Source organism: Lathyrus oleraceus, chromosome 5, assembly GCF_024323335.1.
Source record: "Lathyrus oleraceus cultivar Zhongwan6 chromosome 5, CAAS_Psat_ZW6_1.0, whole genome shotgun sequence".
NCBI lineage: Eukaryota > Viridiplantae > Streptophyta > Magnoliopsida > Fabales > Fabaceae > Lathyrus > Lathyrus oleraceus.
In genome coordinates, this window is record NC_066583.1 from 499,602,895 (window position 1) to 499,619,262 (window position 16,368).

General features: G+C 34.3%; 1 protein-coding gene across 1 annotated transcript; it reads right to left on the reverse strand.

Moving 5' to 3' along the window:
* Nucleotides 1–253: 253 nt before the first annotated feature.
* Nucleotides 254–12,154, reverse strand: LOC127085742 (protein trichome birefringence-like 38). The gene is made up of 5 exons (XM_051026253.1): nt 11,856–12,154; nt 4,080–4,251; nt 3,821–3,996; nt 767–925; nt 254–682 (listed from the first exon to the last, which is right to left on the reverse strand). Exons 1-5 carry the CDS (start codon nt 12,107–12,109, stop codon nt 391–393), a joined length of 1,053 nt encoding a protein of 350 aa, XP_050882210.1. The 5' UTR covers nt 12,110–12,154; the 3' UTR covers nt 254–390.
* Between the last annotated feature and the right edge of the window lie 4,214 nt (nt 12,155–16,368).

Here is a 16,368-nt window from a genome sequence, read left to right on the forward strand (position 1 = left end):
TTTGTCAAATAGTATGATGATTGAAATTCATCTATTATAGGTGAATATATAGGATGTCGCGAGTTCAAATTCGTATTTTTACAATTGACGTTATTGCACAACTATCAACTGTCAATTGAGTTGACTTAATGAAACATAAAAATGCATATTCTAAGTACATACCATTATATAAAATTAAAAAAATTAAGTGAAAATGAAATAATTTTGTAAAATAAGAATTGTATATCATCTTCTAAATACAATTAAAATGTAGTTTCATCTTTAAGCATTCAAAATTTATTTTGATTCAAATTATCCAAACAACATCAACTAATAAGATTTACTTTTAAATACTTATTCTCGACATTGCAAAATTAAATACAGGTTGAAATCATTAACAATCACTTAATTTTAGTCCATAATTGATTTAAGTAGAAGCTCATTCCAAGTATCTGGGACACCAGCTACACACCAATGTGTACAATCCATGCCATGGAAGCCATTATGAGAACTAGGATGCCCATCTTTTCTCAACGTCGAGAGAGCTGTAATGTTGAGAAGATGAAAGGGCTTTGCTACTTTCTTCAAAACACTTTCCAAAACATGTGATGCTTTTGGTAATTCAAGTTTTGATGTTGATCCATTTATTAATGTTGTTTCCTTTGCACAGTTTCTTACTCCTGGCTTATTCCATTGTTCCCCACTATGCACAAATAAAATAATTTGAGAGACGTTGCAACCAAGAAATAATGTATCATGTTAAAAGAGAGAGAATTGTGAAACTCACTGGTAATGCATAGGAGAGATTCCTCGAAAAAGAACTTTGGTTTTGGTTGTATTAACTTCTCTATCAACCCACTTAGTCCAAGTTGTCAAACCTGTTATAAAAGCTTTCATTCGATCCATGTTTTTCATTGTCTTGTTACCTATTTGAATATAATCCCAACTGCCATAAATTTCAAAGTTGTCACATGATTTGCTAGCTGTTTGTTTTTCATTAAAATTGTAATGTTAAACAATTTGCTCCATGTAATAAATATAGTTCTATAATAATCTACTCCATTGATTTTTGTATCACATAAAATCTTATCGAGACAATCCTAAATTTTTTTCAAAGGATAAAAGTCTCTCTAGATGGATCTCAGACTCCCAAGAAATATGAGAGCATGAGAATGGAGCAGTTAGTCCACTATTATTTAGTACAACGTGATAGATTCCCCTTGACTCCCTCACCCACATTGTTGTGGACTGGGACACGTCACTTCCATATTTTTTCTAGAAAGTGACTAATTCGATAAATGGGTACCACATACAAGTTATGGACGCTTGAACTGGTAAAGAAATTATCAGTAAAGTATTGTAGGCGAGGTGTGATGTTGTTTCCTTTCAATGTCACCCCTTGTGGGCCCTTGACAAATATACTAATAAGGGGCGGCGTGGAAGGAAAACAAAGTCACACCTTGTCCATAACACTTTCCTAATCGTATTTTTACCAGTTCGAGCACCCATCACTTGGACGTGACGCCCTTTTCTCAGATCAGTAGCCTTCTAGCAAGATTTTGAAAGTAACGTGTCCCAGTCCACAACGACATGGGGGGAGTCAAGGAGAATTTATCACCTTATACTAAATAATATGGGACTAAATGATCAATTTCCACGCTCCTGGGAGTGGTGATTATTTCTTTGGAGTATGAGATCCAGGCCCATGGACTTTTATAAATCCCTCGACCTTGAGGTTGAGAGAAGATATAATATCATTTACGAAGAAACCACATATACACACCTTCTCACCTCCTTGTGTGAGTTAGCTCTAAACCCTACAACAAACCTGAAAAGTCTCTGACAGTCCTTAATCTCTATGGGTCGTCACATATTATATTTTTAGCAAGTACAATTAACGTCCACCGTAGGATAAGGTAAAACACACATGGGCCACCATTACAACATTCATCCAGATTGTTGTCTTACGTTCAACCTTTTTGTCCATCATAGTGAACAAGAAGACAAAAACTCTGGTCATAAATGAGTTTGACAACAATGACAGTGCCATGGCTGACATGAGAGCTGCCATGGACGACATATGTTGCCAAAACCAAACTTTTGAGGATAATTTCCTCCATATCAAACAACACTAGCAGGAAGTTGACCCTACATAAGAGGTGGAGATACTGGACCCCCAACCTCTCTCATATGGGATATCGGAGGTGACTACCCCAGAGAATTTTAATCCTCCTTCATCGACTAAGTTTATTAGGCACAATGACCAATATGAGCATGTTGCCTCAATCAACAAACACATGTCAATCATTGGAGCTCATGATTCCTTGAAATGTGAGCTCCTCTCATACACCTTCATAGATGCATCCCTAAGATTATATTTGAGCCTATCTCGACTCTCCATCGTTGGCTATCAAAATTTGGTGAAGAAACTAGTCCACCAATTTTCAGTAAGCAGGCACATAAAAATGGTCGCTACCAGTCCTTTTAACACTATTTAGGTCCACTCTGAGTCTTTGAGGGATTGCATCTATCTATTTAATGAGTAAGTGATAAAGGTCATCCATCCAAAAAAGGAAATGTTCATGCGAGCATTTCAAATTGCCTCAGGGCGAGACAGTTTAATGAATCCCTTGTCCAGAGGTCCACGTCATCCTTGGATGATATGGTAAAATATACAAAATATTATATAAAGGGTGAGAAAAGAAAATTGGAAAATAAGGCCAAAGATTCAAAGAAGTGTAACTCTAATACTAACACCCCACAACAGTCACGAAGGAATCACTACACCTTGCCCATTAGAGATAACCTATCATTTAAGAAAAATGAAAACCCACAGAGAGCTTCACGCCCCTGAACACTCGCCGTGAGCATATGTGGAAAAAAGTCCTCCATGTACATGACTTCCCGCAACCGTGAGCTCCAAAATCAGCTGTCATGGGGGCTTGAGCATAATAGATAGTGAAAGTTCCACAAAGTCAAAGAGCATCATACTAAGGACTTATATAAACTCGTGAAGGACATATAGTGTCTGATCTAGAGGGCCACCTAAAGAAGTATATCAAGGGTGACTCCATTCAAAGTCCAAGTGGATCTAACTCTTAGGGGCGAGATGCTTCTAGGAGCCCTGGGTCCAAAAAGGGAGTGAAACCAGGCAAGTAGAGCGACGACAGAGTTGTACGCCACACCATTAGTACCATCGTAGGAGGATTCATCGAGGGCGGATAAACCATTTCCACCAGCAAAAGATACGCTCACCAAATCCTAACCATCAAAGGCACGTCAACCAGTTCTGAGATGGGTGAGCTAGAAGCTTCATAATCATCTTTTTTGAAAAGGAAGTTGCAGGCGTCCATCCGTGTAATGACGACCCCATGGTCATAACTGTAAGGTGTGGTGACTGGGATGTTAGTATGGTACTAATAGATCAAGGAAGTTATGCAAAAATCCTATATTGTCTTGTTATTGACCCTTTATTATATATTTTTAGGATTTTATGATTGTGTACCTAGTTTAATGCCTCTAGCCCATCTTTATAGGAATTCTTCTAGGGTTTCTCAACCTCTGGTGTTTTCCTTTATCGTTCATAAAGAGGTGGGATATAATTTATTCTAGGAATCTAAGCAATGTGAGAATTCAAACAAACTTTAATGCTCTCCTCGTGTCTAGCGTAGGCCTGAGTCCAATTCGCAAAAATATAAACTTTAACCCGACTCTAATATAAGCTTCATACATGTATACATTCAACATCTCAAAAATATAAACAATGTAAGACTCCAAACAAATTTCACAACTCAAATACAACTTTAACTCAAGTAAGTGAGATATTTTATAGAAATCTTACGGTTGTTTGGATCCACTGCGGTACCACCAAAGCCAAGTGTTGAAAACCAAAACATCCATTTGTTTCCATATATTTCCACTCTTGAGAGAATCAAGTTTCAATACTCTACCATTTTTTTCTACTTCTATGTCCACCAAATATGGAGAAGAGTGCAAAATAACTGAAACTCCATACTCCTGCAAAATTATTGAAATTGTAATTTAAAAAGTTATGAAGAAAAAAATTAAAAAAATTATTTGTGATGGAACATATGAGTGACCTGGAATGTGTGGTTTGTGATGGATTTAGCACCCTCTTGTGTTACAATAGCATTAGGTACGGCAGAATGAAGCATACATATAAATGATTGCCATTGGTTCAAACTCATTGAATCTCCAATAAACATTATTTGTTTTCCCTTAAATTTTCTCAAGAAACTTTTCCCATCAAATCTGCAAAGACCAGTATATTTCTTTTACAAATGTTTTTAAATATTTTGATAAATTAATATAAGAAAAAAGAATATGCATCGAAAGTATAAAATATTTTTACACTGTTAATCAATAAGAGACGTGTATTCCGTTAAGTCACACTTTAATTTTTAAAATACTTACATGATATGGTTAAATGTTAAAATTTTATTGGATGGTGGTGTAAAACTATTTTACACCGACAGTGTACTACCTTGGGTTTTATTTGGGAGTATGGAGGGGAGGGGAATGGAGGACTTCGAAAAATCATTTTAAAAAAAAATATAGAGAATTTTTTAACATTTTTTGAATTTTTTTTCTTTAGAATGATAAAATAATGTTTATCATTAATGTAGTTATAATTTTTGAAATACTATAACAACAAAAATTGTATTCGAACAATTTGTCAAAGCCCTCCAAAATCCTCCTCCAACTCAAATTTTGAGTTCCTCTAAATTATGTTGTGATATAATCCAAGTTGTGTAGCTCAAACCAAAAGTTAATTGGGGCTTAGGGTTTGTTACTTAGTATACAAGTTAGTTGCATATATGAATGATACTAATGGTATTCTGAATTCTCTTCCAATTCTTGATGTCAAAAATTGGAACCGATGGAGCAAGCAAATGAAGTCCTTGTTTGGATTTCATGAAACCCTAGAAGTGGTTACTAATGGCATCCCAGAGCTTGTTGAGAATGCAACTGATGCTCAGAGAGTCGCAAACAAGGAGGCGAAGAAGAAAGACTGCAAGGTCGCGTATTTCATTGAATCAGCGGTAGATTCTGCGAATTTTGACAAGATCTCTCATGTTGAATCAGCGAAGGAGGCGTGGGATATTCTTGTCAACTACTATGAATGAGGTGAGAAATTAAAATTCGTTAATTTGCATACTTTGCGACGACAGTATGAATTGTTGCAGATAAGAGAAGATGAAAAGATTGTAGACTATGTGTCGAAGGTGCGGAATCTTGTCCATCAAATGAAACCCTAACTAATAAGATGATAGTTGAGAAGACAATATGTATGTTGACCTCTAACTTTGATCATGTTATTGTAACTATTCAAGAATAAAACAATCTTGAATCCCTGAAATTGGAAGATTTGTTTGGTTCGTTGGAGGCGTATGAGGTTAGGATTATCGAAAGGAAATGGGTTCAAGATTCAATACAAGCACTACAGGCCCAGGCTTGGAAGAAGCATGCTGGTTCTGACAAGTTCAAAGAAAAGGGAGAAAAGACTCAGAGAAAGAAGTCTTGGTTGAACCCTCAAAATCATAAGGTCGATGATAGGGATTATGAATCCTTAAGAAGAGGAGAAGAAAACTCCTATTAGAAAGACAAAGAGAAAAAAGTGGTGTAGTGCTATAACTGTGAAAAATGGGGTTACTTGGCCAAGAATTGTTGGTATAATAAAGACAAGAGAGCGACAAAAGGCAAGGAGGAAGAATAGAAACTTGCACACCAAAATTCATATGATTCTAAAGATATGGTGGTTATGGTTGCAGTTGCAGATGACCATGTCGACTCTAAGATCTAGTCCCTTGACCCAGGTTGCTCGAATTACATGATTGGTTGAAATATGTGGTTAGCAGATTTCGGATCGTCGAAGAAGAACAAGGTAAAACTTGTTGATAATATCTCATTGCAAGAAAAATGTATTGGCGACATAGTTATTCAAAGGAGCAATGGAGGAAAAACTACGATCAAAGATGTACTCTATGTAACTGGAATGAAGTGCAATCTGCAAAGTGTTAGACAACTGATCGAAAAAGGTTTCTCATTGATTATGAAATATGGAGCCTTGGAACTTTTCGACACTCAAAATAATTTGGTCCTGAAATCTCCTTTGTCGAGAATAGGACATTCAAGACCATGATCAGTTCGACGGAAGTACAATGTCTAAAATATGTTGTTGACCACAAGCAGAGTTTGTGGAATTTAAGGTTTAGATATTTTAACTTTTGATCACTCAATCAATTGATTACTCAAGATATGGTAATTGGTATATCAAGTCTTGAGATGCCCGACGAACTCTGTGAAGGTTGCTTTGTCGAAAAGCAATCTAGAAAGTATTTCGTTTCAACTATGCTAATGAGATCCTCTTGCATACTAGAAGTAGTACATTCAGATGTATCTGGCCCATTTGAGGATCATACCATTGGTGGAAATAATTATTTTGTTTCATTTGTCAATGAGTATAGTCAAAATCTTTGGATTTATGTGATCAAGCGAAAGGACGAAGTATTTGCAATCTTTAAGAGATTCAAAGTACTTATAAAAAACCAGAGTGAAAATAAGATCAAGGTTCTTTGAACAGATGAAGGTGGGGAATATACATCAAAGATGTTTGAAGAATTCTATGCAAAACATGGTATTGATCATGAGTTAACTTCTCCTTACACACCTCAACATAATGGAATAGCAGAAAGAAGAAACATGACCATATTGGACATGGCGAGATGCATGTTGAAGCAGAAGAATTTTCCAAAATCCTTATGGGGTGAAGTTGTTTCCATTGTTTTTTATATTCTTAATAGGTGCCCTAAGTTGAAGAATAAGGTTCCTGAAGAAGTATGGAGTCGCAAACGGCCATTAGTGATTCATGTAAAGGTGTTTGGATCTATTTGTTACAAGCATGTTCCTGATGCGAGAAAAAGGAAGCTTGATGACAATAATGAACTTATGATTCTGGTAGGATATCCCAAGAGCATACAAGCTATTAAATTCAATTAATGAGAAGATTGTGATGATTCGAGATATTGTTATTGATGAAAATTATGTATGGGATTATAATTCTAGTGATCCAATTAACAAGCCATTGATGAGATATGGCATCGATAAAGAAATCGATGAAGTCAAAGTTGAAGCATTTGTTGATATTCTAGTTGAAGCAGTTGTTAACATTCCCGACACATTTGAAATCGAAGAGAGTATGACTAACACAAGCAAAAGAACTTAAAGAACTAAAGTTCGTCTAATAAGACTTTAAGACTACGAAGTGACTAGTGATGGTGAAGTCACATCAGATGGAGAATTAGTTCATTTTGCTTTACTTGAAGGTGCTGAACTAATCAACTATAATGAGACTTTAAATAATATAAAGTGGAAGTTTGTTATCATTGAAGAGTTACAAGCAATCTAAAGAAACAACACATGGGAGTTAGTCAAATTGCCGACACATACAAAAAATATCAAAGTGAAATGGGTATTCAAGTTGAAGCACAATGTAGATGGGTCGATAGCAAGACATAAGGTGAGATTGATGGCTCTAGGATTTCTTTAGAGATTAGGACTCGACTATTCTGAAGTATATGTAACTATTGCAAGATTGGAGACTATCATATTGGTTGTAGCCTTAGCATGCAAGCAAGGTCTGTCGACATTGCACGTAGATGTGAAATTAACATTTTTGAATGCTCCATTAGATGAAGAAATCTATGTCACAACTTCCTGAGTTTGCTATACATGAGGAAGTATGGGAAGTGTATAAGTTTCGCAAAGCGCTTTATGGCCTCAAGCAGACACCTAGGGAATGGAACAAAAGATCGACTCATACTTAGTCGAATTGGGATTCGTCAAATGCAGGCATGTGTATGGTGTTTATGCATAGGTTATGGAAGAAGATATAACAATCATCTGCTTATATATTGATTACTTACTGGTAACTGGAAATAGCTTGAAGAACTTGTCAAAGTTCATAGAGCTGATGATGATGGAATTTGAAAGGTCGAATCTAGGAAACTTGTCTTATTTCCTAGGCATGGAATTTCAAATGTCGAAGGTATGAGGCTATACCAAAGAAAGTATTTCAAAGAGATACTTAAGATATTCAGGATCGATGATTCGACTCCTGTATCTTCACATGTCGAACCAAATTTGAGGTTGGATAAGCATGTAGAGGAAGACAAATTCGATGCAACTTTGTTCAAACAAATTATCAGATCTCTGAGATATATGTGCAACAGTTGACCTGATATTGGTTTCTCAGTCGGATTGGTGAGCAGATACAAGAGTGAACCAAGGGTGTTACACGTGAAGGCTGCAACAAGAATCCTGAGTTACTTGCTATTTAGATGTTGATTGGTGTAGAGATAGGGAAGATCGAAGAAGCATAACTAGTTATTTCTTTCATGTATTTGGTGTCCCCAATCTCATGGTGCTCGAGAAAGCAACCTGTGGTGGCATTGTCATCGGGTGAGGCTGAATATATAGAAGGACCCTATGTTGTGTGTCAAGCAATCTAGATCAGATATGTGCTGGAAGAGATTAAGGTCGAAGTGAAGAAAACTCTTGTGTTGCATATTGACAACAAGTCAACCATAAATCTTGCGAAGAATCAATTTTTGCATGGAAGGACTAAGCACGTCGAAGCTAGATTTCACTTCTTAAGGGAGAAGTTAAATCAAGGTGACCTTGAAGTAAGACATTGCTCAAGTGAAGCACAATTGGTCGACATTTTCACCAAAGGATTGAAGATCACTACTACAAATAACGCATTTAACGTCACATGCGAAAAAGGTGTAACCTCGGATACCGAGGCAACGTAACGAATGGCGTCATGAAAAGTGCACACTTTACCTCCAGGTTTTAAAAAACCGACTAGTATGTGATAAGGTCATGACATCGATCCCCAGGAAGACCTTTTTGGAATTCTGAAATGGCGAAAACATATGTCCCATCGATTTTGTAATTTCACCCACGAATATACCATATTTTCACTTCGGTTATCTCATACAACCGAGGGGTAAAACTAATTTGAGTTTATTAAATATAATGTGGATTTCTTATTTCACTAAATCCTATACCGAGCATATAACTTCTCAAAATTAGTTAGGAAAATAATCAAATGAACAATTGTGTTATATTCGAAGAACAACTTATATTGATTATGATCTTGAAACATCCTGCAACTCATCATTCATCTCACGTTGTTTTATGTTTAAAATCTCTCCAACGTTTCAAGTTTTTTATTCAACACTTCCTTTTCTACTAATTCATTTTTAAAAGCATAAAATTTGATGTTTTGAAAAATGAACAAATATGGAAGAATGTCGAATGAAAACTAAAAGTATTGGAGAGTTTTTAATAATAAAACAACGTGGGGTGAATGATGAGTTGTAGAATGTTAGAAAATCATTAATCAGTGTAAGATAAATTTCATACATAACATGATTTTGAATATGATTATTTCCAAAATCAATTTACTAAGTCATATGTTCAAATAGGGGTTAGTGAAATAAACAATCGATATTAGATATAATAAACTCAACTAAACGGAACACGGTGAGAGTTACACAAAGAATAAAAAAACATTATCTCAATATCAATATCAACAAAAAACAACAACAACAAAACAACAACATCATCAAACATAATATCAAGAACAACAACGTCAATAAACAACAAAAATATCAATAATAACAACGTCAATAAACAACCTCTAGGGTTTAGGGTTTCAAAAACAAGAACAACAACAAAAACAACATCAATAACAACAACATGAACAAAAACAAAAATCCTAGGGTTTTGGATCTAAACAACACCATAACAACAACAACAATAACAACAGCAACAACAACAATATTAGTAGTGATGTTTGACGTACCAGATATATGAAGAAGAAGTAAAAGAAAATGATTTGGATCTCAAAAGAAAAAATGACAGCACTAAACACATAACATCTTCGTATTGAAGATGATATGTGTTTATGACTCTCGTTGTTTAGAGGTCTTTGTTTGGATCATATTTGTGTTGTTTAGACAAATGAAACTGAATGCTACAAGCTATATATATATATATATATATATATATATATATATATATATATATATATATATATATATATATATATATATATATATAAGAGAAACATATTCATCTCGATTGAAAAGAAAATTGAGGTGAAACATTGCGTACTTTTAAATTAAAAATAAAATATCCAAGTATATTCACCTCGGTTGGAAAGAAAACAGAGGTGAAAAGTAGCATACTTTTAAATTAAAAATAAAATATTCAAGAATGCGTCACTTTTAATGAGATAAAAACATAAACTGAAGCTGATGGGATTATAATCATGTACACTGAATAAATTTACCCCTCGATTTTCCAAATAACCGACGAAATATATTATATATTTAAAAAAAATAAGGTGCGTCCAAGAATTATATCTCAGTTTTTCAATACGTGAAGTGAAATCATCGTAATAAAATGTATTATTTGTAGTAGTGATCGAAAAATTCTTGAATTTAAGAAAGAAATTAGAAATATTTCAGATCGACTATGATTAACGTATGTTTGACAATTTTCATTATAGGGGTATGCTTTCATAAAATTGTGTAGCACAAGATAATTAGAGTTTATGATTTGTTACTTAATATACAAGTTAATTGAATATGAATAAACATATTTTTTAATTCAATTTATACAATCATAATTTAATAATATTAATTTTTATTTTTATTTTCTCTCATTCTTTCTCTCGTCCTTAAAAATATTTTACACACTAATAAATTAACCGATTTTTAGTATTATGAAAAATAACAATTCCATCAAAAGTCTTCCAACTAAAATCTATCTATTCTTTTCACCTAATTCTTCATATTTCTTAAAGTCCTCATCTCCCTTCCCTTTCAAAACTCCTAACTTTGATCTCAATTAATATTTAAAAGTGAAAGCCAAATCACATGAATGATATGAACCCAGATAATACAACTCGCGTAAAGATCATTTTCCTTTACCAAGAATGGTGCCATTTTTTTATTGTTAACAGCTATCACATGTTTGTATTTGCTTATTGTTTACACAAATCTAAACTTTGGCATGTGAGTCGTGCAAACCACTAGCAAACATAGATTGACTTTTGTACTATTAAAATTAAAATGGCATCGTGGAAAATAATTAGATCACATATCATATGTTCTCTTGTAGTAAACGTAATCGTAATAGATGGTGATTTAATCATAATTGAGAGAATCTATTCCAAAATCTACTTTAATTTAGTTGGTTTGGATATTGATTTGAGTTTTTTTAATTATAAAATATAGGAATAAGTTCGATACTAAAGACACTAATGTCTATTTTGGATTGGTCGTTAAATACATCTCTTTTTTTAATTATAAAATATATTATTTAATTTTAATAATTTAAAATATTAAAGATATGATAAATATTTTAATATTTTAATTTATATTTATTATTTAAAATGCATGTATAAAAATATTTGAATTGTTTTAATTTTATTATTTTTAATATAATTTGGTGTTGAAATAAATAAATATTTTTATTAAAATTTGATTTAACTACATAAACGATGATGGAGTCGAATATCCGAATCTAACTAAATTAGTTTGAGACATATTTTAATTTTAATTTTTTAATAAAGAATAAGAGCATGTTGAGGATTTAAATTGAGTTTGGAGGTGATAAAATAAATGTTTGACCATAGTGTGGATCATAACTATTTGACAATTTCTGGTTTATGTGTTAGCAAATTGTGTGTAGAGATAAAGTATATATTATAAAACATATAATCACATTGAAAATCAATAAAACAAAGTAAAAAGAAGATATAAAGTTTAATAAATTGGTACCTGGGTAGGTCACAGTTAGTTGGTTGCCATCTATATTTGAGATACTGTGTATCAGTTCTGCCATATTTCAAGCAATCAAATTCCAAACGAATATGAGGACATTTTGAAGAATCATAAAGAGGGTAAGATTCATCGTAAACCCAACTTCCTTCATATAAATTGCATCTCTCTCCATTTCTTTCTTCCAAACAGATGCATGGATTAAGACACATCATCATACAAATGGTTATTGCAATCCAACCATAAACCTTCATTTCAAAACCCCTCTCTCACTCTCTCAAATTATGATATGTGTGTCAATGTTGGGAGATATATGTATATATTTTGTCATAATTGGTCAACTATATATATATATATATATATATATATATATATATATATATATATATATATATATATATATATATTTTTTTTTTTTATGTCAAGTAAGGTAATATCTAATAAATGTAAATAAATCTATTGTAAATGATGGTTGGATTACTCAAAATAGTATATTTAATTCTTTTTCTATGTGACCACCCTTTTGGTGCGTAATATATGAGTATGAATGGGAGTCCAACCTACACTAAAATCCCTTTAGTAATTAATACATAAGTATGTATGACATTCCAATTCACCTAAATTTTTAGTATTTGTGAGAAGTTGGATTGAACCTTAACCTTGATAGAGATTGTTTGATATTTCGACAGGAGTTGTGTATGCTGTAGTTGAAGTCTGTTCAATCATGTATTTGAAATATGTTAACTTGTATTCTAAGTTAATGTGTCAAATTGGGCATTTGTTTAAGCATAGTTATTTAAGTTTGTTTGTTGTTCAAGTTAGCTTAGTAGTCTATAAATAGGCTAGTTCTCTCAGGTTAGAGGTTACTTATTCACTTGTAATCTTTAACCCTTATTGAGAACGTGAATAGTAAAACAATTTTAGTCAATTCTTCTTCTTCCTTCTTCTCTCTTTTGTAAACCTAAATAGAATTTCTTGTATTTGTTCAAGAAACTCAATCTTTATCTCAATTTTGTTTTGTTATTGACGACATCGTTTCACAATAAACTGGTGCAGTGAGCGTGGAGGAGAAAATGTTGTCAACAAAGTATGAGATTGAGAAATTCACATGTGTGAATGATTTTGGTTTGCGGCGCTCGAAGATGCAAGTCCTTCTTGTTCAACAGGGTTTGTTAGAAGCGTTGAAAGGAGCGGACAAGATAAATGTTGCTCTATCAGAGAAGGAGAAGACAATGATGGTTGAAAAAGCACACATCGCCATTGTATTGAGCCTTGGTGATAATGTTCTTCTGCAGACTTCAAAGGAGAAAACTGCGGCTGGTGTCTGGATAAAACTTGAAGGTTTGTACATGACTAAATCGTTGGTCAATCGCTTATACCTGAAGTAAGCTTTATATTCATTCAAAATGAGTGAAGACAAAACCTTGGTTGAGCAGCTCGATATGTTCAACAAGTTGATTCTTGATCTTAAGAATATTGAGGTCAAGATTGATGATGAAGATCAAGCATTGTTATTATTGTGTGCTTTACCTAAGTCTCGTGCTCACTTCAAATAAATTATCTTGTATGGAAGAGATTTGTTGACCTTTGAAGATGTTCAATCTGCCTTGTACTCTAAAGACTTAAAAGAACGAAAGGAGCACAAGCCATCGATAGTTGGCGAAGGATTGTCTGTTAAAGGAAAATTCTTGAAGAAAGATGGTAGGTTTGAGAAGAAGAAGGGTAAAGTTCTACAAAATTCCTATGGTGGTAATGCTCCTGCTATTAAGTGTTATCATTGTAAGAAAGGGGGTCATACAAGAAAAGCATGCCTGATCGATCGAACAATCATGGTGGAAAGGATAATGGTAATATGACCATTGTGCAAGATGGTTATGAATCATCTGATGTCCTGATGGTTTCAAGTTGTGACTTTAGCAAATCGTGTATTATGGATTCAGATTGTACTTGGCACATAACTCAAAACAAGGATATGTTGGAGGAGTTATGTGATCAAGATGGTGGATCAGTGATGCTGGGAAACAACAAAGTATGCAAAATTGCAGGTATTGGATCTATGAGATTCAAACTCCATTATAAGTCAATAAGGTTATTAAATGATGTCAGGTATGTACCTGGTCTTAAGAGAAATTTGATTTCTCTTGGTTAATTTGACAAGAAAGGATATATTTTCAAAGGAGAGCAAATTATCCTAGGGGTAACGAAAGGGTCGAAGGAAGTCTTGAGAGACGTGAAGAAATAAGGCTTGTATACCCTTGAGGCTGAGTTATAAGTGGTTCAACAGATGTGACATCCACAAAACATGTGTCGCATACTGAACTATGGCACAAGAGACTTGGCCCTGTCAGTGAAAGAGGTCTGGTCGAATTCTCGAAACAAAATCTGTTGTGTGGTGACAAGGTCGAAAAACTGGAGTTTTGTGAACCTTGTGTATTTAGTAAATCCTATAAAATGAAGTTTAACAAAGGTAAACAAATAACACATGGATCCCTTAATTACATTCATGCTGATCTTTGGGGGCCTATAAGGAATACTTCACACTCAAGTGCAAAGTATTTTCTATCCATAATTGATGTTTATTCCAGAAATTTACGGGCATTCATTCAGAAAGCTAAGGATGAAACTTTTGAAAATTTTAAGAGTTAGAAGACTTTGGCTGAAAATCAAACTAGCGGGAAGGTCAAGAGATTGAGGACCACAATCGTCTTGAATTTTGAAATGAGGCTTTCGACGGCTATTGTGTTACGTCTGGTATTGCCAGGAAAAGAACTACTGCAGGGACTCCTCAACAAAATCGTTTGGCTGAAAGGTTTGATCGAACCATTTTTGAAAGAATGAGGTGCAAATTAGTTAGTGTGGGATTAAAGAAGGTGTTTTAGGCTGAGGCAGTCATGACTGCAGCTTACTTGATAAATAGGTGTCCCTCGACAGCTTTGGGGATGAAAATACCCAAAGAAGTTTGGTCGAAACATCCACCTAATCTCGACAGACTTAGAGTATTTGGTTGTTTAGCCTATGCTCACATTAGGCAAGACAAGGTCGAACATAGAGCTCTAAGATGTATGTTCCTTGGAAACTCTAAAGGAGTCAAAACTTATGGTTATGGTTCCTATATCCAGGGCACATGAGGTGTATCATAATTCTAGATGTAGTTTTCAATGAAGCAAAAGTACCAAGATCTCTGAAGAAGAGCTGAAACATGAAGAGATTTTTGTTGGGGTGGAGCATGTTGATGTTGAATGGCATAACCATGATGAAGTCGAAGAAGCATAAGTTTCTGTCGAAGATATTTAATGACTACCTACTGGCAAGAGATAGGTTGAGAAGAGTCATTAATCTACCTCAGTGACTTAGTTATGAATATCTCATAGCATTCGCCTCAATCTCTGCAAGTGAGGTCCTTGATGAAGAACCTAGAGCTTATAAGGAAGTTGTGAGGCGTCTAAACAAGACTGAATGGCTAAAAGCCATGGATTATGAGATGAAATCTCTTCATGATAACAACACTTGGGAGTTGATTGAGAAATCTGCAGGGGCCAGGTTAGTCAGATATAAGTGGATCTTCAAGGTTAAGGAAGGAATCAGAGGTGTGATGTCGAAGAGATTTCAGGTAAGGTTGGTTGCTAGGGGGTTTACTTAGAAAGAAGGTGTTGACTTTAATGGTGTGTTCTCACCGGTTGTAAAGTATAGATCCATTTAAATGTCACTTTCTATGGTGGCAAAGTTTGACCTAGAACTTGAACAGATGGATGTGAAGACTACCTTCCTGTATGGTGATCTAGATGAAACAATCCTGAAGAGGAAACCTGAAGGGTATGCAGAAAAGAGAAATGAATATTATGTGTGCATGCTAAATAGGTCGTCATATGGCATGAAATAATCTCCTCGACAATGGAATATGAGATTTGACAAGTTCTTGGAACACATAGGTTTCACTAGGAGCCAGGTCGACCAATGTGTTTACTTCAAATTTCGACTTGGAAATTCACTTGTTATTTTTTTCCTTATGTGGATGACATCCTCATAACAAGAAAAAATGTTGAGGATGTAATGAAGGTGAAGGTTGAACTCGATAAGGAGTTCGACATGAAGGATCTGGGAGTTGCCTCTAGGATTGTTAGGATTGACATCTGAAGAGATAAAAATAAGTCGAGATTATGTTTATCTCAAGAGATATACCTAAATAAGATTCTCGAAAAGTTTGATATGTCAAATTCAAAGCATGTGGTAACACCGACTAATCCTCAGTTCAAGCTTAGTTCAACTCAAAGTCCTAGTATTGAAGTCAAAAGATCCTATGTGAATAGAATTCCATATGATATTATATTAGGTCCTTTGATATATACAATAGTATGCACGAGGCCAGACATAGAACATGGAGTGAGCCTTGTAAGGAGGTATATGGACAATCTTGGGAAGGCGCACTGACAAGCATTAAAATGGATTTTAAGGTACAGAAATGGGTCTCTGATCATAGTACTTATTTATGGTAGAGCCTTTGGTGATGATAGCA

Coding starts and splice junctions, on each gene's coding strand:
- LOC127085742 (XM_051026253.1), bottom strand. CDS start 12,109: ATGAAGGTTTATGGTTGGATTGCAATAACCATTTGTATGATGATGTGT. Junction 926..3,820: donor CGCAGTGGATCCAAACAACC/GTAAGATTTCTA, acceptor AATTTATGGCAG/TTGGGATTATATTCAAATAG. Junction 683..766: donor ATCTCTCCTATGCATTACCA/GTGAGTTTCACA, acceptor ATTTGTGCATAG/TGGGGAACAATGGAATAAGC.